A 22,959-nucleotide genomic window follows, 5' to 3' on the forward strand; every position below is an offset into this window, starting at 1 on the left:
TGACGGTGGTTTCTATATTTCTCTCTTAGATAAAAACCTGGTTAGATGTTGCTTGTTTTATTTCTTTTAATGACTAAATAAATGTAGAAGGCCCCGGAGATGATGGTCAGAGCTAAGAAGGTCAGTAAAGTTCTACACACTGCTATAAAGCACTATGGGGTGCCGTTTGTAAAGTTACACAAAATAAGCAGCAATATTTTTATTTGTTAGCCTGTCATAAGTGAGAAAGAAAGGAGTGCTCATTTTTCAAAGTCTTATTTTCACCGTGCTGTTCATACATTTAGAAATGTCGTAGCTCCAAACTAAATATTTAATTAACAAGCTAATTATTTACTTTGCAAACTAAATGTAGCTTACAAAAATAAATATTTAGTAAGGAAGCTATCTAGTGTCCAAAGCAAATATTTCACTACAAATTAAATATTTCTTATTTTAAAACTGATTATATAGAGTCAAAGTAAATATTTATTTTCCAAAAATAATTGTTTTCAAAACTATTTATTATTTTCCAAGCTTGGTCCAAGGTAGATGCTAGATTTAGCTTGCTAGCTAAAAATATCTAGCTTGCTAACAAAATTTTAACAAGCTAGATTTAGCTTATTTGCTAAGCATAGCTAACAAGCTAACATTGTAGCTTGTTGGTTAGCACAGCAAACTAATAACAAAATATTTAAGTTGCTAAATAAATATTTTGCTTGCTAACTACATATTTAGATTGCTTTATAAATTTTTAGACAATATGCAAATTAGCATGCTGACAAAAATAAAAGCCTGGTCTCGATGATAAGCTCCTGCTGGTGACTGAATCGCTTCAGTAGTAGTTTAAATAAAGTATTAGCTGAAAACATAGGTCATTTTAACATTTTAGCAGCTGCACAGATGTTTTCTTATGGATCCATAGCTACCGAACCAAATATGCTACTCTTAAGTTGCTTTAGGGTGGCTAATATGAACTATGCATTTCTCAAAGACCTGTAAGTTTTAAGGAGTTGAAGATTTTTTATCCCGTTCTATATTTTTTCTGTTCTTTATAGTGAACCATTTTTAAATACCCATTACTATTCCCACCAGTGAAACAGGATTACAAAATTCTTTAATTTTTGTTCTACATATTTGTTTTGCTTTGCCACCCAAAGTTATTAGGGATCCCCATCTGGCATCCCGTATAAAAACTCTCTGCAACCGCCCCTGTTTAGACAAACAGTTTAGGGCAAACAGACACTGTTTGCCTTATGATAAAATAACAATGCACCAATCTTTTCTGTTTGATTTAAGATGCTACAATTTAATCACAAACACAGATTTTTCTTTTCAGTGTTTTTTGACGCTGCTGCGGCTCCGATTTCCTCGGGGTAAAATGAAACCACATTTCCCAGCTATCAACACAGCAGGCGCCTAAAAGAAGAAGAAGAGAAAGAAGTGGCAGCAAGCCAGGCAGCTCAGCTCAGTCAGTGCCTGCTGCCCGCCTGCTGCCTCAGCGAACGCAGCCACGGAAAGCTGTCAGAAACAGGATTATCGGAGCCGCTGACGGCTGGATCTCAGCACTTGGTCCGGCGGAGAGGACGGCCACAGTCATGCTGGCTCTTCTGGTTCGGAGAAAGCTGATCGTCTGAGCTGAGTGCAGCACTACCGAGGTAAAGTTGAGCGCACAACTCTCACAGTTTTGCCATCCTCTTCTTCCTACCTCCGATCCTCTCCGCTTCTCTCTCTCTCTCCCTCTCTCAGCGGAGAAAAAAAAGATTTGTTTCTTCCTTACATGGTTATTAAAACTCACAGCTGAAAGCAGATAGCTTTATACGCTCACAAGTAATCTGCAAAGACCAACTTTGACAATAGGAACCATTATGAGTCATGGGCAGCGGTTCTAAAAGTTTTAGAGTGAGTTTTTCGTTTTGGTGCGTGGATAAACAATCACATCAGCCTGATGCGCGACTGTTCCGCCCCCATTGTTCGCTTGGTGAATTGTTTGGTGAAATTTTATTCCCAACACTGCTCAGCGTCTCTGACATGGTGAAATTAAAGCTTCCTGCAGGGAGCCTTGGCGGGGATGACCTGCTGCAGGTGCAGAAACCTTCCTGGTAGGTGGCTGCAGCCTGCAGCCCCTTAAAGCCGCAAAGCGACATCGACAGGTTACTGTAACATTTTCATTTCCAGCCGGTTCTATGCAAATCCAGCCAGCCAACCTGACGGGTAGGGCTGGTCCAGCTTCCTGGAAAAGCCACTCGTACTGCGTGTTATTACCACGAACTGGAAGATGTGGTTTATTTGGTAGGCTAACACAAAATAATATATAATTGTGAATTGGAAGGTCAAATTAATATTTATTCAATAATAATCTAATACACACACGCACGCACGCACGCACACACACACACACACACACACACACACACAAAACCCCCCAATAATGTCAAAAATGTAATTTGCTGTTTACACTGACATGACTTCTGAAGTGAATTTCAAGCATAGGATTTTATTCAAGCATATCAGTTTAAAGCCCAGCAAATTAACATTTTTATATGCATTTTTTTCCCCTTTGTTTTTATGCTTATGCACCACTTTGGGTTTGAGAACCACATTAGAAACGTTGACGTTTTTGACTTTAATGTGAGAAAATATGACAGGGGCGTAAGTACTTTCACCAAACACTGCAGGTGAGCTTGATCTTGGTCAAAATTTGTAAAAGTTATACATAAAAAAAGTAGCAAATTTTATTATTTATTTTTTCAATTTCATTGTTTATCTTCTTGTCATCTTTTCCAGGTGCTCTGTAATTGGTGTCAATCATGTCGGATAAGATGTCCAGCTTCTTGCATATCGGGGACATTTGCTCCCTGTATGCAGAGGGATCCACCAATGGCTTCATCAGTACTCTGGGGTATGTTTCCTCTGACTGGCCACATACTATGTATAATGTGTATCAGTCTGCTTTTTACACTTTTCTCTGTTCTTTTGCACCAGAGGTTTGATATTACTAATAAAGATGAAAAGCACACCTTTTCAATTAGTTGTGTAGGGGCAAGAGTAAGGACTGCAGGCTAAATAAGCTTTCACCTTTCTCGTCTCTGAAAGTGTGAGGAGAAAGGGAATGTATGGGCAGGAGACGCAAATAATAAAGCTTGTGTTTGAGAATGTAGCAGCAGGATGGTAGGTGTTTAGGGCAAATACTACCAGACAAAACTCTAGTCAGTCCAGCAGTCTCCCTGGCATCTCATTGTATTGCTCAAACTATTTAATAAATAATATTTTAAATTTTCTGAAAAGGAAATATAGTGAATAAAATATACCCGATATATCCTCTATGCACTAGTTACTAGTGGAGTTATAAACCTTTATAACTCCACTGTGAAAATGAGGAGCTGGCATACACAAATGACACTGAAATAAAATCAGTTTCCTCTAGAACCTGTTGGAGGTTCTAGAGGAAGCTACATCACAAGATGTAGCTTTTATCTTAACAGAGCTCTGTGGTTCCTCCTATTGGTCTGAAATTTCTCATGTTGACGTCATCAAAACAAAGTTCAGGCCTTAACACCTGCTGGCCTCACGTTTGCAACCAGCTTCTGAAAGCAGTAACCTCCTCCCGGAGTCAGAATCTCACCGAGGAAGAAACTGCATCAGGTTTTCTATCACTTTAATATTTCTGCTATAACTGATGGATATTTGCACATGAAATAAGTCACTAGAGTTTCATTTACAATTTTTATATCTCCGTGTCACGAGGGAGATCTCAGCTGGCTGGTGACAGAAAAAGCAGATCTTGGTCTCAAAAAGTTTGGGCTCCCCTGCACTAGTCGATACAATTCATTCTCAGAAGATGAAAGTTATCTACCGTTTGTAACCAGGGCTGACAGCTCAGAGTCCTGGTCCTACCCACACCCCCTCTGCCGGCTTATGAAAAATGGAACGACCCACTGCAAAGACTGAGTCATTATAAAGACATCGTGGCCATTCTTACATGCAGGCACTTCCCACGTAGAGTTATACACACTCTCACGCAGTGAAACCCACTTATCTGCAAAAACTGTCATGAGAGCTTTGGCCAGAAGCCACCCACTCCACAAACAAATCCAACTTCACTGGATTCTCTAGGTCATTTGCCCTCCAGGAAGAAGTTACACAGAGAGGAGAGAAAGCTCTTAATATCACAGTGTTTTCCTTCTGAGATGTTTCCTGCATCAAACTGCAGACCGGGTTCTGTGAGACAAGCTAGACCCAGCAATCTGGAAAGGTTTGAGATGTTTAGAGGTCATACTGATCTGCCAGGTGTTAAGAACCAACCACAAACCTCTGAGGTGAATTGTCAAGTTTTACATATCGGCAAATCATCCTCACTTTATATCCGGGCTTCATCTGCTCGTTCCTTTTCCTTCAAAATACTAAGGAGGAGGTTTTTTTTCCTTCTGTTGTACGTATTCTGCTAAATGGGATGTGGGATTTGGCCTCTGTCCCAGCTTGTGTTGTAATAGGCCAAAGATAAATCTGTCACAGAACATTCAAGGCTGCTTATTGGTTTGTTTGCCTTTTGAAAGGGAAGATGGAAAACAAATACATGATTTAAAAGGCCCAATGCAGCAGATCCTGAACTCAGCAACAGCAACTGCTGAGTTCAGGGTTGCAGGTATTTGCAGATTGCAGGTATAAAACATAGAGACCCATTGAATAAACTTAGAATATTCTTGAAAAGTCCGTTCATTTCAGGAATTTTTTACACTTAGTAAAACACATTATATAGATGATTACACAGAGACAGATGTTTGAATGCCTTTATTTCTATTAATGATTATGACTTTCTGCATACTGTTAAGAAAACACAACATTTAAGATTAGAATATTACATCAGAGCAATAAAAACAAATATTATACAGAAATGTAGCCTTAATGAAAAGTAGGTTTTATACCTGCTGAAAGGTGGTCAAAAGGTACTTTTAATCTGATAAATAAACCTCATTGGATATGACTGTAAATGCTTTGTATAAGTGTTAAATCTGGCTTTGACATACAGATGTTTGGATGCTCTCTGGTTTTGCAGCTGGACAAAATCTCAAATTGAAATTGTCATTGTAAACTACACTCACCATCCTCTTGATTATGCACACACCACTAGTTCAGGGTCTTCAGAAATGCCTTAATTTTTGATAACGTAGATAAAATCTACGTTATCAAGGTTTGTTCTGAGATTTTTGTCCATATTGAACATGATCACATCACAATTGCTGCACACCTACGACATAAATTTCATGCTGTTCACACACATTCGCAAAGGCGTTTTGAACATCCGATAAGCTTTGGTTTAGAGACTGAAAGACTGTTTCTAGGGATGGACCACAGCATACAAAATGTTGTTGTCGCAGTATAAATGTACATCTTTCATAATCGCTGCCCTCAAATACCTCTCAATGGTAATTTCATTACGTTTAGTAGGAATTAAATGACATTTGGTTGTTGTTTTTTTTTGTTTTTTTTTGTCCACTGAAGACACCAGACAGATTTTTCTCTGTGTTTATTGAATTTGCGCATTTTGGAATGTAAGCAGCAACCATTTTAGAAAATTCTGGTGAAAATAACATGGGCAGCAGTCCAAAAACCTCCTGTGAGCACAGAGACCATCAATGTTGACTGCATGTGAGCACTAAGATCATCTGTGCAGCCTTCCATTCCTCCAGAGCAGTCACATGCCGATCCTCACACTGTAGCTAAAAATGTCAGAAAGAGTTGCACCAGTCAGAATTTTGTGCTGATATTCTGATCTCTTTTCTTAAGTTTTTGAATTGCCTCTTTCCTTAAGATCTATAATTAAAGACATTATGTGTTTTGTTTTGTTCCTCCCTGCTGTGCAGTTGTTAAGAATTTATATTATCAGTGACAGTCCAGCCTTGTTTGAATGAGCAGTTGCTGTAAAAATGTTGATTTTTCTTTTGTCCTAAGACAAAGAATAAATGGTAACAGACTGCCCATTTTATTCTGTCTTTAGCATATTCATTACCTGTTTATTGACTAACACAAAGAGCATTTCAAACATAGCAGTTCCTGGGTGTATTCCCAACCTTATCGCTGAGATTTCCAAAACTCTCTGCATTTCCAAACACACCAAGTTTCATGGCGGATAGAGATTAAAACCTGAAAATGATTAAAAAAAAAAAAGAGCAATTTTGCCCTGCTCAGCTTTGTTTTTACCTGCTTTAATTTATGCTCTCTCTCACTTTCTTGCAGCCTGAATCAATCAAAGACATGTCTTTTGTCTGTTTTTGGAAAATACAGATTGTTTTATATGCATTCTCACACCTCTGCCTGATTAAAATTTTGGAAAATCTTTCTGATTACTAATTAGAGCTGGCGCTGAGTCTTCACGCAGTAACAACGTCCTGAACAGGGTTGTTGTCGGTGAAACCTGGTAAAACTAGCACATACCTCGTTCAGTAGCATCCAGGCTGGCATGGGCCAATTAAGATGAAAATGGTCCAATTTTCTCAACAGCTCTCTTTGCATCTCCTAAAGCCCCAAAACACAGATTTCCTCTTTCTTTGTGAGTCAGCTATGTATTACACTGTATTACCCTTATTATTTATTTTATTTTTACAGCTTGGTGGATGACCGCTGCGTTGTCCAGCCTGATGCCGGAGACCTCGGTAATCCCCCAAAGAAGTTCAGAGGTAAGAAGCAGCCCTTTGTATTCTCTGGTGCTCTGGTGTTATAACCCTATCTGCAGTCTGTTGATACTGCAGAGTGTGTTGGAGACAATGCTGAATGTGTTGTGCTGTGTCTCTTTGGTGATGGCCACAATGTCTCTGCCCACTGGACTTCAAACAGACCTGCCTTTGTCAGTGTTAATGATGTGACTGCGTGTGTTTGTGTGTGTGCACGTATATGTGCCAGCATATTTGTGCATGTGTTCATTCCCTGCGTGTGTGCTTGCTTGCACACGTGTGTCCAAATAAGGCCAGATAGGGAGAATCAGCACTGATGGTGATTAGTTGAAACAACAAAGCTGCTGTATTGGTAAAATCCTTGAGTTGATACTTTTGCTGAACTTCCTATTAATAGTCATTTCCTATTAATGTACAGGAAGCAAAGCTTGTGACCCACAATTCTCAGACTGGAAACGTCACTCAATAGAGGCACGGCACAGTGTCCTACTATGAGAATATGGAGTTACGACAACACAGGAGAACTGCAGCAGAGCAGCTTTTTCCACAAATACATCACTGTGCAAAAGCTTTAGACCACGATCTCCTCATTTATTTTTAATTTGCTTCCAAACAGTGGAATAAGCTCTAAAAAAGTGATATTTGTCAGCAGGTCTTTTTTTCCTCAATCTTATCTCTCACACATTTTCTATCAAGCGCTCTAAAATTGCACTTTATTTGTCAGATTTAAATTTTGTGGCTAATTTCTGATCTCTGGTCTTTGTGAAGCTTTGATCCGCTTCTGATTTTGACCAATTCTGCTTTCGCTTGGAGACAGATAAAATACAAGAACACCATTCAGAATTTTTTTTTCTTTTCTTGTTCCCAAGAGCCAAGAGAGTCGTTAATTATTTATTGTGTGCGGTTAACTGAGGAATTACTGGAAATGGGGTTTAACTAATATCCTGCAAATACAAAATTATTAGGAATAATTTTGCACAACTTGTGTTGCTGCATCAAACTAGGTTTTGATACTCTTGCTTTTTGTCACTGTTGGAGGCAGATGACGTAATCAAGTCCCTTTTTAGTTTCAGGCTGGTTTGGTTTTGTTATAAACAGTTCTTGCAGAAGAGGAAGCCTCATACAAATAAGTAGAAGAAAACTGAAGAATATGCTTTAAAGTTTTCTCTCTCAGGTCAGCATGTTACTTTACACACACTCTTGAAATGCCTTGTTTTGACACAAGCAACGTCGGGTCAAAGCAACTTAATATACAGACTAATCAGATTTTGCCTGATTGGTGCCTGCTGACTATAAAAGTAAATTGGTTTAGTCTTATTTAATTTAAATATGTAAAATATAAGTTTTCTGGTTGTTTTTATTCATAGAAGCTTTTTTTAACAGTCTGAAAACGACTTTTGAAAGGAATCTTTGAAAAGCATCAACGTAGCCCTAATATTAGTTTCTTACTTGAGAACCAGTGCCGTGGAAAATGTTTATCTAGATTAGGGCAGCAACTAACGATTATTTTACTAATCAATTTATTGTGATGAATAATTGATAATAATTGATTATTCATCACAATAAAAATGTTTTTTAATGTTCCAATAAAAAATAGAACATCCTGCAGATTAAGATGATGCATACTAAACAAATGATTTCCTTTGTGAAACAAGAAAATAAATATTTCATTGCCTAAAATGCAACAACATTGCATTATGTAAGTCTACACCTTTTCATTTGTAGCAAAGGATGCATCTGCAGCTATAAACCTTTAACAGTGAAAACCCCAGGCCTTTCTGCTTGAGTTAACGTAAATGCAGTGTAGGACTAATCTGTTGACTTTTTTTTTTTTGGAATAACCGATTGGATAGCGAAAGGTGTTTAATAGGAGTTAATAGGAATGTTGCAAGTTTACTGATTTATTGAATCTCGCGAGGCTTTTTAGGTCCAGTCAAACAGAAAATCTTTACTATTCTGACAACAGCTAATTTCTCTCTATATCAAAAGTTTTGCGTCATTTATAAATTCAGCTAAAGGTCTGGGGGAAAAAAAGTGATATGAGCCAAAGACCACATTTTAAATGTGTTTCTGACAAGCTGTCTGCTTGGTGCACCCTTTGAATTGAGGAGCATCTTAAGGAAGACAAAAAACAAACAACTTATAAATAAAAATCATGTCTCTAAAAACGGTTAGCTTATGAACAACATAAGGAATAAAAAACAGCAAAGGTTCAAAGGAAAAAAAATCAATTGAAAACAAGGATAAAATGTAATCAAGATTATTTTACAAGTTTAAAATAACATTGACTTGTTGAAAGTAAAACTTTAAGTAACAAGAGGTGGAATACAGTCAAAGGTTTTTCAAATAAGTTGGGTTTTGATGCATTATAAAGGAAATGTATGAGGAAACTACTAAATAGAAATAATTTGCATGAGGAAATGATTATAAAAAAATGTACGCAGTGTGCATAACACTCCATGTTTAAAATGATTTACCTACAGTGTTTGCATACTTACAATCCTTGTAATGCTTCTCTTTTATATACCAGAGCGTCTGTAGCTGCTACAGACTTTGTCACACGTCTACATTAGTTGCCATAGATATTTCATCTCCATTACTGCACTTGTTGTTTTTAAAGCTGTGGCATTAAGAATTAGTTACTTATACATTTTACATATGTTGCATAACTACAGTTGTACCAGTGTCTCCTAACAAATGCATATTCAGTTTAAAGTAGCTGAAATAAAGTTAGTTGAAACATTTTTATTCCCATCAAACAAAACCAATTTCTCTCTTGATTCATACAACAGGCTGCAAGTTGCCAGCACAGTACCGTGGGCTGTTGACTAATTAAAGAGCAGATTACCCGTGGGTGTCACGTCCTGTGAGGAATCCTAAAATAGTCAAATAGTGCTAACCTTGAAAGGAAACTGTTCATGTGGACATCCATTTAGATATTTATTCTGAGTACACATCCTGTTTTTGTGTAAACAGCATTTATTGGCTGAGAAACAGCCTTTTAATTGCTAGTTTAAAGTGGTAACTAGCATAGTTACATATATTAAATGTTATTAATGCCTTAATAACATTTAATGCATTAATAAAATGCATTAAATGCTATTTAATGCATTTAATGCATTAAGTTACATTAAATGCATTTGAGGATGTTTTTGTCTTGGAAGTGGCACTCTACATTTTTTTATAAACAATAACCTGAGTAAATGCAAAACATCTAATAAAGATTTTTTTAGTAAGCATAAAAAAGGTTTCCAAACCAACCTGTTATGATTACATAACCACATTGTTTTGATTTAGTTTCACTGGCTAAATCAAAACAGCCAGTTTTGATTTAGCCAGACCTGATTGCTGATTGAGGTGTAGAATTGCCATTTGCCAATTGCCACTTTTGCCATAGAAGCAAATTCACCCAGCCACATTCACGGATTATCACAAATAATACACCGATCAGTAGGCAGCCTGGGGTTAATTGCCTTGCCTATATGCACATAGTTATGTGATAACAGAGGAAGCTAGAATTGAACCCAACACTTCGGCATTGCATGACAAGTACTGATCCCATTTTTAGTCTAATGAATCTATTCTGACGAGCTGTTGACTCATTTCTGACCCTCTACTCTTCTGCTCACTACAAAAGAGCAGCCGAGTCAACCAGTAGCAGTCAGCAACATAATCATTTGGATAATTTTAGCTGTAATAAATTCAAAAACATTATAAATCACCAGTCATGTAAAGACTTATTTTTAGTAAACAGCACAGTAAAGACAATTGGTATTAAATTAGGGATTTTCAAAGTATGGAGTGTGTCAGAGACACAATGGATAGATTTTTAATATCTACAGCTACTGTGAGCAATGCTGTGTTCAGACCGAAGGCGGGTTGAGCGTCAGGGGCGTCTGGTTTACATTCAAAGTCTATGTGGATGTGAGACGTCTCGCAGATCTAGTGCTGCGTGTTTGGAGTGTTTTGAGAGTTCGACACACATCTAGATTGTGAAACTCACCAAATGTATAACACCTCTGAATTATCTGGTGAATTCAAACACAGAGGTGCCTGACAACCATATTATCTTTCTTTCAGTAAGTAAAGCCAAATAAAGCCTACCTTTTCTGAGCAAAAAAAAAGACATTTTTAAAGAAAAAAATAAAGCTCTTTGTTTCTTGTTGACTTGAAAGCTTCTTTTTTATACAAAGAGTAGATTGAGATTTTTATTTTCCAATATCTGAATGTTGGAAGTATTGTATTGGGAAAAAAACAAAACAATATCATTATTATCACTTGCATTGTCCTCTGACTATACAGTATGTATTCTTATTTTTCTTAGTGGCACCTGGAACAAAGCCGCAGAGTATGCTTTTAATTTTTTATTTCCTTGCTCGTTTCTTGGAGATTTTTTTTTGTAATTGTCATCAGTGACGTTAACTGCATGGAAGAAGTTTAGCCCCAGTCGATTCTTCTTGCTTTTAACCTCTTCTGATTTTGTTTGTACTGTATGTACTCAATATTTCATCAACCATTGCACAAAGAGATCAAGAGAGGGGGAAAATGCAAGAGGCTCCTCCCAATGCACGTCTAGAGCAATTTTGATGCTCAAAATCAAAGTACACAAACATCACAGCAGACGTGTTGGATGCATTTTGAAGCGCGTTTGGTCTGCATACAGCATATGGAGACAAAATAATAAAAAAAAAATAAGAGAATTATTTTAATTTGGGATTTTAATGCTCTGGATCTGAAGATACATCATTGCCACAGTAGTTACTCTTCCAGCCAAAGTGAAATATTAAGTTAACAGGTGTCACCTTATTAACAGGGTGTGGTTGTTAGTACGAAAGACTATATTAGCAGCTGCAGCTCCCTTGTGTTAGATGTGACGCACTCAGGCTCGTCGATTCTTCAGGCAGTCTGGTGGGAGTGACCTGAGCACCTAAAAGGTCATAGAAGCATATCAAACACAGAGGAAATGAGTGAGCTAGCTTTATCCTGGCGCTTCAGAAAACTTCCCTCTATGCAAAGATCTTCAGCTGCAGTGAGATGCCTAGTTACTGAAGATATTTTTTGAAGCTGCTCATGTCTTCCAAGACTTGTTAGAACATAAAATTCAAATTCCATTTATTCATAAAAGTTCTTATCTTAATTTTACAAAGAAGACAATCGAATTTTCATTTCTCCCCTTTTCCAGTAGCTGCATAAAATAACTTTAACATCAGAGCATTTCAGCTTTATTATTGGTATTTAACTTTGAAAATAAAATATAGCTTTTGGGGGCGGCGAAACCACCTGAGATCAAGGGTTTCTACATTCCTATGTAAAACTTAATTTCCTCTTGTGCTGATTACGAGTAGACTAATGTGAACAAATGGATTAAAATTGGTTCAAAATATTCCTCTGCCTAAATGTTGTTATACAGTCATATTAAATAAAATACAATATTATTGAAAAGTTCATTGATTACACAAAATCCATCACGAAGTGAAACACAGACTGTTTTGAAGCCTTTATTTCTTAGTTATGAGGATTTTCTGCATGTAGCTAATAAAATCATGACACGAGCCTCATCAGAATATTCCAATTTATTAAATAAGGCTATATGAGTTTGCTAAAGTTACCCTGTTATAAAGAAGCTTCTTATTTAGAAAGCTGGTGGCACAACAGGTGAAAACAGCCATTAAATGCCCCACAAACATTCAATCTTCTAATTTGAGTAAAGGTTTTAAATAATACTTGACTTGCTTTCAGTCCTTTATCTTGAGTTTAAAGTATGTCCATGTGGGTAAAGTAACACTTTGTATTTAGAGTCATATCTGCTGTCTGAGGAGTGTGTCACTTGAAAAAAGAGCTGTGAACTGAAAGCTCTTCATCTTCTCTATGATGTCCAAGGAGATGCTGTCTGTCCCTTGGAGACAATCGCTGCCATCACAGTAAATCCAGACTCGCGCCTCTCAGCTCTGAGTGGAGCTGTCAAGTTTACTTTGTAGATAAGTGAATCCCAAAGTAGTTAAGTTGTGCATGTACAGTCTTGTGAAAAAGTCTTTTGCCACGTGACTATACTAACACTTTGTGCGTATACAAAGTGTTACCTACAAAGGTTTGTACTGTTTGTGTGTATTTTTTGTCTCACCAGAACGTTTCAGATTGTTAAATGTTAATGTAACCAAAGAAACCTGACAACATAATAGTGATCAATTAGTTTGTTTAAAATAACGACGTAGCTTAAATAGAACCACTCTGACAACGTGAAATAAGCTAGAAGATCTCAAAACGTAGAGTTATATAACACATCTGAAACATATTCAGTGATATTATTTGTCCAGGAACACAAATACCAATTTCACATTTGACAGAAAACAGCTTGATGGTCCCTAAGATTATTGGAAAAATATTTTGTGAACTTGGGAGACGTAAGTGAAATGTTTAGGAAGGTGTGCATTCTGCTACATCTGTTGTCTAACCTACATTTTTACTAAATTAAATTTTCTATTTTGTAATTTATCTACTTGTGATGTTGTGTTTGTTGTGAAGCACTTTGGTCAGCTGAGGCTGTTGTAACTGTACTGTACCAATAAACTTTGACTTGACTGCACATCAGAAAAAGAGCCTCACACTGAAAGAAAATCCCGAATGAGAATATCAGGCCGTCATGTCATTGCACTGAAAATATGATGAGAATCTACACAAAAATGCATTGTTGTTTTCTTTTGCCCACACTCTTCTCTACCAGATGTTATGAAATTCAACCAGAGGTTTGCGTGATCTTGCTGATAGAGAAGCATGCGAACCACACTGCAGTCAGACTTCCCCCCTGGTAGAGGAACTATAATTGTTTGTAAGTCTAGTGGCAGCTTAGTTAGTTGTAGAAATTATTTCACTAATTAGGATGTCCTTATTCTCTTAATCATGATTCATTTTAAAAGGTTTGGCAGAAAAACACAACATTCCCAAAGATCATAGCTTTCACAATGATAAGTTTGAAGGTTTTTTTTAGGATCATAGACTGCTATGGTTATATCTTCACATGTGAAGATAAGATGTAAATATAAACAAATAAGATGACAACTAAGCAACATTTCCAGAGTGATGTCATTAAATGAAGAAGCAAGCTATAACAAATGTATGACAACCATGATTCTTAAAAAGAAAAAAATAAAATAAACATATGGGCTCGTGCAGCTCCAAATGTTCATGCATTCAGGCACAAGCTGCATGGGACCTGCATGTGTTGGCATGTCTCTGCTGCAAACCAGTATATCTAGGAATAAATATTGCAAAGTCGTGTGAAGCCTTCTACTCTGTTTTGTTTGATTTACAGTAACTGAGAAATGCAGTACTATAAAACTTCATTGAGTTAACTGAGGTTCAGTGTGTCACAATGCTCAAACTGTGCAAATTCATTCAGTGCTTTGAATATAAACAATGGTTTTGTTTGTTTTATTGCAGCATGTCAACATAATATATGAGTCAGATTCTGTCGCTCATTGTTGTTTTCAGATCCGGTGCCTTCGCTATCTCTGCTGTTGTCTTTTCTTTGTTTCCCATCATTTTGTCGCACTTGTTCTCCATTCCTATATTATTACCCTTTATAGTTCATAGAGCATGTTCAGCAAACATGCTGTACGTGCTGCTTGTTGAAAAGCTCCTTTCCTGTTTTGGCTGGTCCTGACCTGATTAGCTCATTTTAGACGAGAGTCCTGGAGGGACACAGAAAAGTGTTTGCACATGACACTGGAATTACTCCAATTAGACAATTTCCTGAGCGATTAACTGCAGTCAGCAAGGATTCACCAAACCAATAGTCATTTTTATCAACTGATAACTGATTCGAAGCTGGTGCTTCTATGAAGTTTTGGTAAAAATAATACATTAATCCCCTCAAAACGATTCCTTTGCTAGGTCCTCTTGGCGTTACTGTCACTGCTGAGGTATGCTTAACATTTCCTCCTTATGTAAACACAGCTCTCTCCTCACCATTATAATCTCTCACATGAAGCCTGTATCTGCACTCTGAAACATCTGCTTTGGTAACATTGTGCTAAAATATTATGGGACACAAATCATCACCAGCTCATTCATGGGTGGAGCCGTGCTGCACCCTATTGTGACATCTCCTAAAGTTACGTCCTGCCAAAAAGCTAGGTATCAAGAAAACATTTCTATTTAAAATTAAATATAAATGCAAAAATATTGATTACATTTTCAGTCGTACTTATTTGAATATTAGATACAGAGTAAAACCTAAACTTGAAAGCTCCTTCGAGATTTTATTTTAGCCCTCAATCTATCATTAACTATCAACAACTTCATCTTCATTAATAAGTAATTAGTTAAACTTTTTACCTCAGTAGACTTGTCGGTTAGAAATCCCACTTGAACATTGTAGAGTCTAACACCGTGTCCAGCACCAGTCTTGATTTTCATATTGTTAAAACTATGCATTAAAAGTGAATTAGTGAAGTGAATTAATTCGTCTCCAAACAGCTCAAGCAAACACACCTACAGACGATGCTAAAACCAAATCAACTTTCTGTAGTTTCCATTAATGCTTTGTTAGTGCTCTTTCATTTGCTCACATTAGCAGCCTTCTCAGTCACTCTAATATTATATTTTATTAGTACCATTTTATGGTCTTTGAAATTGACTAAAAGGAACATGTAATGCACTCTTTAATCTCAACTAATTGGTTTTCCAGACAAATCTAACTTGTTTCGGCATCCATCCGTCTCAATTTTCAGTCATCTTTCTTCTGATCTAGGGCTACGTTACTCTGATGCTTATTATGCTGCTTTTGAACCTCAGGAGAGAAGCTTTAATGGGCAAACCACCAATGTTTCATGTCTCAAACTGTTGAATAGGCCACATTAAAGAATGATGGGACCTATAAGGCTGCTGTGACATATTACCATATGAGACGTTTACTACAAAGTAAATAACCAATATTAAACTTACTCAGTGTGCAATGCTGAATACTCCTGAACTGTGAGATAAAAAAATTATATATTTTTTATTAACCTGTCATTCACGAGAGGACCCAAATTTGGGTCCTCTCGTGACAGAGGTGTCAAACTCCAGTCCTCAAGGGCCGCTGTCCTGCAACTTTTAGATGTGCCTCTGCTGCACCACACCTGAAAAGAATAATTAGGTCATTAGCAAGGCTCAGGAGAACCGATCTACACAGGGATGAGGTAATTAAGCCATTTCATTCCACTGTTTTTTACCTGTGGCACATCTAAACACTGCAGGACAGCGGCCCTTGAGGACTGGAGTTTGACACCCCTGTCATTGTGAATGACAACCTGTGAATGACAGGTTAATATTGTGTTTGCCCCTCATTTTCTAATGCCTCCCTGGGCAAAGGCCAAAAACTGCAATTGTTCCCTAGGCAAGACGCTGAACGTCTGGCTGTCTGCTGCTACTGTGTGCATTAGTGCATGTATAAACTGTACTTGATAAGGTCTACTTAAAGCTGCAGTAGGTAATTTTTATGAAGATATGTTTTTTACATATTTATTAAAACTGTCAGTATGTTACAGTATAACATGAGACACATAATCTGTGAAAAAATCAAGCTCCTCTGCCTCTACCTCCTCCCAGTGGTCCTACGAATTAATTAATTTGACTTCATCAAATTAAACAACAACAACAACAAAAAAAAAAAACAAACAAAAAAAAAAAATAATATATATATATATATATATATATATATATATATATATATATATATATATATATATATATATATATATATATATATATATAGCTCTAAACATTAATAGTCAGGTATATAAAAATTATGTCTTTGGCTTAAATTGAGAAAAATATTGTGTCCTTCCTCCAAAATGTACAGAATGTAAATACTTACCATTGCAATCCATCAATGTATCACATTATCAATGCTAATTGGATACAGTCTTGTCTGATGTTCCAGATGTTTCATTGTTTCAAACTGAAATTATTAATGTGTAGAGTCTTTAATACCTTTTTTTTATTTGAAAAGTAACTCATATTTTCTTGTCCAGTATTGCCTTATTTTCTTGCTCTACAATCCACATGCTGACTAAGTCAGACCACTGAGTAACTAACAAACTCAGTAGCGGTGCTCAAATGCAGAGATGGTGAAATGCAGAGGTAACTCTTCAGCGCTGCTTTGTATTATCTACTTGTTGTGATTCCCACTGTTTTAAATGCCACATTACTTGTATGAAGGAGGGTTTTGTGGGGGCAGCTCTTTGTTGGTATGTTGTTATGCTACGATTTTAATTTCATCCTTTTAAATAATGAGTTGTCATTCTTACATAATAACATAAAGCAACCTTGAACTTCTGGTAATTTCCTGCAAAATGTAGAGTTTCATTAATATGTGTTTGCCACCTGTAATATTTTTGATCTGGTTCACTATACACACCCAGGTGAGATTAATGCCAGAGATGCAGAAACAAGAAATCGGTCTAACTGACCCTGACTGACACTATGAAGTAGGCCACAAAGATGTCTAAAAGCAACACATAATGCCATGAAATAAAGAATTACGTGAACAAGAAGGAAATCGAAGCCATTTCCAAGTAGTAGGGAGCCTTGCAAACCATGGAATTAACTACAAATGGAGAAAACATGACACAGCTGTAAACCTGTGAATGACTCATTCAGGAGACCACAGAAGAATCTAGAAGAACCACTGCAGGCCTCATTTCCAAATTTAGATTTGCTGCTGACCAAGCAGAAGACAAAGTCCGGTGTCACATTTGGACTTTTTGGAAGTTACACATCCTGTTAAATCAGGAGAGCAGCTGACAAGGCATTCCAGGTAAAGAACGTTATACTTTTAGTCACACAAGGTGGTGGAAAGAGTGATGGAAAATATCCAGCCAATAAGTCAAGTGCTGTAGATCAGTGATCCAAAGTCCACCAGTAATTCAACATCTTGGCACAAAATAAAACGGTCGTAGAGTAAATTATTAAAGTGGTGTAGTCAAATTCTGGACTTCAATCCTGTTGAGCTGCTGTGACATAATCTTAAACAGAATGTCCGTACTTGAAAACCACCTAATTTGGCTGAATTTGAACCATTCTGCAAGGAAGAGCAGGGCACCCCGCCTCCACAGAGATGACTTTCTCATAGATTTTGTCTAACACTTGATGGCAGTGATTATAGAAGGTGGTGCAACCGTCAGGTTTAGTTTCGCACAGCTCCAGGATGACTTGCATATCTTTGTTCCCTTCAATAAATATCTCTTTAAAACAGCATCTTGTATTTACTCAGGTCATAATTAACAAATAATAAAACATTCTATGATCTGAAACATATAAGTGTAACAACAACAGCAAAAAAAATGTTTGAAGAAATCTCTAATGTGAACAATTGGAGCCTAACAATGTAGTCAGTGTAAAAAAAAAAAAAAAAATCACTGCTTTGTTTTCGGTTCAGCCCCAAATGCTTTGTTGGTTCTGCGTCTTAAAAATAATTACACATATTTCAATTAATCACGAATCATACTTCAAATTAAAATTTTAAATATTAATCTAATGAGATTTCTTTAAAAGTGCAAGTTAATATCTAAAGATATTACTTATCATTGTATGCCGTTAGTGATAATTTATTAGTTTACTTTCTTGCTGTTTATTTCTTTCTTTTTCTTTTTCATTTTAGATTTCACTTGGATTAAGGGCCACAACGCTGATTCATTGAAAACTTAGATTCACAACCCAATACCCTTTTAAAACCTTTTCCTTCCCTTTTGCCCCAGCTCCATAATTCACCAAAATTGATGAAAAACAAAACCAAGATCTGATTACTCCAGCATTTTCATTGCTAAACTAGCAGCATGTGAAAGCATTTATGGGGAATACTGACTCTCTTGTGTGTTTAACCACTCATGCTCATGTCAACTCCTGCCTAATTTACAGTGTTTAACTCATACCACTTGCGTCGGCTCTGAAATAATTAACCTTCCCCTCAGGCCCACCTTAGCGGCTCATTTCTGTTGTCCATGTAAAGAAAGCATTGCTTCTGTCAGAGACACACAGGAGAAAAGCTGAGTGTTTTAACTGAGACAAACGGCAGAAACTGTTCTGTTGTTTCGTTATTAACGCACATGACTACCCTCCCTTGTTCTGTCAAGGTCTTGCAGAAAAAGTCCAGCTTTTGAATCAGTAGTGATTTGTTGCTTCCTCTACATTAGAAATAAGATCAAAATCTCAGGAAGAGCAGCGTTTGTTTCCAAGTCCTTGGTCAGTGTGTGTATTGTACTTAGAGCAGAGGTAGCTTGGTTAGATCTGGACCAGAGGTGTGACCAACTCTTAGTGGTGCTTGCTTGGTTTTTAATATACAAGGTAAAACATGTCAGCAGTCTCTTCTGCTTTCTGAGAGCTTTTATGACTCTATTATGTAAGCTGTAAACTGTGGGCATGAATGGAGGCTTGATGGAAACTTTTGTTACTTTTCTCTGGGAAAAGGTTTCAACCACTGTCTGACGATTGTTGGAAATGTCAAATTTAATGATATTTTTTAGTTGAATTTGGAATCCATTTAAAAGCTGTGATTGTCTTTTGGATGAAAGTGCAAATTTTCTATGCTTTCATTCAGCAAACCTTGCTTAATGTCATTCTAATATTAACCGAGTTATGTTCAGCTTTTCCCTCCTTATCAGTGTTAGTTTAACAATTCATTACAAACAGCAGTATTTATGTATTCTGTGGTTAATTGTCTGCAATTTGATGAAAAGATTTAAAGAAAAAACGAGAGCAACAATAATTTTACTCTTCTTTTAATCACATCATGAGCTGCTACACATTTTAAAACAGAAGTTTAATTACTCTATAAAACATACAGATACACTTTTTTATCTCTCTGTCTGACATTAAATCAGACTAAAGTTTGAGGTCACTTAAAATATTAAGATTACTTTTATTTTCTAGATTCCATAATAATGAGAGAAGTAGATGATTGTAGTTTTTTTCCCCTTCATTTTCTTTAAATTCAGAAGTATACATACATTTCATATTTTTAAGAAATGCCTTATGGATTCTGTCATAGAGTTTAAAAGGTGTTTTGTGTATCTTACCTCAAACTTAGAAAAATACTGTTTGGCCCATTCCTCCTGACAGAACTCACATGACTGAGTTTTGTTTGCAGACCAACTTGCCTCACTTGCACCTTTTCAGCTTTGCCCACAAAGTGTCTTTGAGACGAAGATCTGAGCTTTGTGATAGCTGCTCCAAAACATTGACTTTATTGTCCGTAAGCTAGTTTGTAAATGATTTGTCACAATGCTCCGGGTCTTTATTCATATGGAAGATCCATTTGTGCCTAAGCTTTAATTTCCTGACTAATAGCTTGAGAGTTTGTTTTATTATTTCCACATTTTTCTCATGATGTCATATTTCTGGGTAAGTGCAGCAGAAAGTGGCCAAAAACCCAGGATTGTCTCCCTGCATACATTTGCAAGCTGTAATCTACCTTTTTACATTACTTTTGTACTAATGGCCTCTTCCTCTCTGACTGATGTCTCAACCTACGTAGTTCTTCTTTCACTGTGGATATCGACACACAAATGACAAGGTCATTTGCACTTTTCACACTATTATTCATCCACATCTGAGACACAGAAACTGTCTCCTTCCTGAACGTTGTGATGGCTGAAGATGCCTTCCCTTCGTCTTCATGCTTGTGTATAAATGTTTGAATAGATGTGCGTGGCACCTTTAAGCATCTGGAGGTTTTCACAAAGATGAAACAATCCACTTCCTACCATATTGGCTGACCTTTTTTTGGATATTTTTCCATAATTTCACACAAGAAAGTGGTACGTTTGAGGTGTTGGTTGAAAATATGTTCACTCGTTTGCTTCCAATTTACTTAAGTGTTGTGAAATAACTTATCCTAAAATGACAAAGCCGTGCTATCATCATATTGTTAACACATATTGTTAGTATGTAAACCTCTGAATCTGAAGAAAGTATTCTGGCATCAAGTTAACAGAAATTATTCTGTAATTCTAACTGATCTAAAGGAGGAAAGGTTTCGCCTGATTTATTTCAAGACCGTAAAAAAAGAGGCTGCACATGTTTTTAATTCGATGCATGTAAATATGTGGTTTCAACTGTAAATGAAGAATCCAACACTGAGATGCCAGAGTTTCTCATTTTCTCCACTGTAACCCTCTACGCTCTGTTTTACATTCTTTCACTCTCCCCTCGTCTTCCTCATTTGTCTTTCACTTCCCTTTAATTGTTGTCGTCACTGAATTATGCATCAAGCTGAAGTCAAACATGACTGATGAGAAAGACCATTGGGGTTTGGATGGCTGGAGAAGATTTAGGATGTTGCGACCTTTTTAGTCATGAGGGAACAAATGGTGTGTGTGAAATAGTTAGAGGAATTCAGAGAGAAAGAGAAGAAGGAGGGATGACAGAATATGTGAAGGGGGAAAAACAGGGAGTCCCCACCCTCTCCCCCTCTCTTAAAGTCGTCTAACTCCCTTTCTCTTGGCTGGCCTTATTTGGTCATGTTACTGCAACTCCAAATGAAGTTCAGAAACATAGAATGGGGGGAAGGATGGACAGATTGTTCTTTTCCTCCTCTTTTCGCCCTCTCGGTAAAGAAGGAGCAGGGATCCGATAGGAGATAAAAATGAGAGGAAAGCCAGAACTCAGAGGGAGGAGACAAACCCAGCTCTGCAGGAGAAAGTAGTTCATCTGTTCCTGTTAAACAAAACCTAACTTGAATCCACTGCTAAAGTCTCCCTCAGTCCTGGCGAGCTGCAGAAGAGGAACTCTCCTGGGACAGAAGAGGAACTTCTCTAATGCTCAGTCCACATGCAAATAAAAGGCCTGGTTTCCCTTTTGGCGGGTTTCTGCGCAGCATATGAAAATTAACTCCACAATTTGGTGCTATTGATAACGGCAGCATCTCCTCGTTGCCCGTGGTTACCCACGCCTGCTGACCACGCCCCCTTACCATGCCCTTTCGTAATGCAAACAGAAGCGCTGATGGTGTGTTATTGGTGTTATTGTTGCCGTCTAACCATCTAACCGTGACCACATTTGGAGGAGGTGGTGTAGGTTGATCGCACACGCAGATGCAGGCCGTCTCTGCATCCGTTGCTCCTCCCCAGAGCGGAGAAAGGCCTTTGATCTCCATTCAGGAGAATTATTAATACGTGTTTGAAGTGCAGGCACACGCTTGGCCACATCGGTGCGCACAGAGAACAAAGCTAGTTTACTAGTTTCATTTCTGATTTATAATGTTGATGTTTTATGCTGTGTTGTTTAGGGAAGTTTGGATACATTCAAACTCCCTTCACATTTATAGCCACCTCTGAGGATTTGCGAAAAGCTTTTCAAAAGATTTCAACTTTAATTTCAGTGACATATTCTCACACTGACGTATTGTTTTGAATACAGCTTTTAGCTTTTACATTTTGTTCACTTTAACGATATGAGATAATCTAATGGAAGCCTTTTTAGTGGGACACCTTTACTTTATGTCTTTTAGTGTCCCTAACCCTACCCCTACCCCCCTAAGCCTAACTCAATGAATAATCTTTGATTTCATTTTGGGTATTAGTCATATGGTACGCTCTGCCTTTTTCCTATAGACTTTTGGGATCATGCACTGCAAGGATTAAGCTACAATAGAGCATAGTTAACTGGATGTACAGCTAATACTTCTCCTATGAAGCCATTCTTCCACCTGAGCTGTCGATCTCTGCAGCGCCTCCAGTGTTACAATGGTGATCTTTGGTGTAATTGGCTCCCTTTCCTGGCCAGTCACTTCAACCCAACCTTTCTGTAAACTCCTCCTGAACTTTCTCCCTGACCCGTCATGATGCTGTTCATACGCTAATCAAATCTCTGAAGCCTTCACAGAACAGCTGGATTTAAACTGAGGTTTAATTGTACACATGTAATCATTTTATAACAACATAACTGTGATAAATAAGGCTGGATCTAAGTCTGTTTTGCCACCACACAGTGTGAGGAGGATTTTAAATGAGGTTTGAATAAATCTCCGTTGATCTTTGTTCTTCCACTGTGAAACGACGACACAGTAATTGTTTCTGCACATCTTTACCAGGATTGCTGGCTATTGTGGAGAGGAGGCTATGTGTATTTTCATGTATTTCCCTTTGTCCTGTCTGTTACTTTTTATTTGATTTTAATGAAGTGGAACTGATTGCTTTGTGCCTTTTTTCTTTCTGTCTGTGCAGACTGTCTGTTTAAACTTTGCCCCATGAACCGCTACTCAGCCCAGAAGCAGTTCTGGAAAGCAGCGAAGCCTGGGGGCAACACAGACACGGTGCTGCTCAACAAGCTCCAC

The 22,959-nt window shown here is 37.4% G+C and overlaps 1 protein-coding gene across 6 annotated transcripts in view; it reads left to right on the forward strand.

The window, feature by feature from the left end:
- Positions 1 to 1,282: 1,282 nt before the first annotated feature.
- Positions 1,283 to 22,959, forward strand: part of LOC106932289 (inositol 1,4,5-trisphosphate-gated calcium channel ITPR1) — an 87,902-nt gene continuing 66,225 nt past the window's right edge. For 3 of the 6 annotated variants that reach the window (XM_015010905.2, XM_015010909.2, XM_015010908.2), the window contains exons 1-4: positions 1,283 to 1,634; positions 2,764 to 2,878; positions 6,583 to 6,653; positions 22,850 to 22,959. In XM_015010905.2, the coding sequence (XP_014866391.2) occupies positions 2,787 to 2,878; positions 6,583 to 6,653; positions 22,850 to 22,959 (273 nt within the window). In that variant the 5' untranslated portion in view covers positions 1,283 to 1,634; positions 2,764 to 2,786. The remainder of the gene's footprint in view (positions 1,635 to 2,763; positions 2,879 to 6,582; positions 6,654 to 22,849) is intronic. The other 3 variants (XM_015010912.2, XM_088005557.1, XM_015010913.2) reach the window with 1 other exon arrangement.

This window comes from Poecilia mexicana, unplaced genomic scaffold, assembly GCF_051168715.1.
Source record: "Poecilia mexicana isolate PSO_F unplaced genomic scaffold, ASM5116871v1 scaffold_5, whole genome shotgun sequence".
Classification (NCBI taxonomy): Eukaryota; Metazoa; Chordata; class Actinopteri; order Cyprinodontiformes; family Poeciliidae; genus Poecilia; species Poecilia mexicana.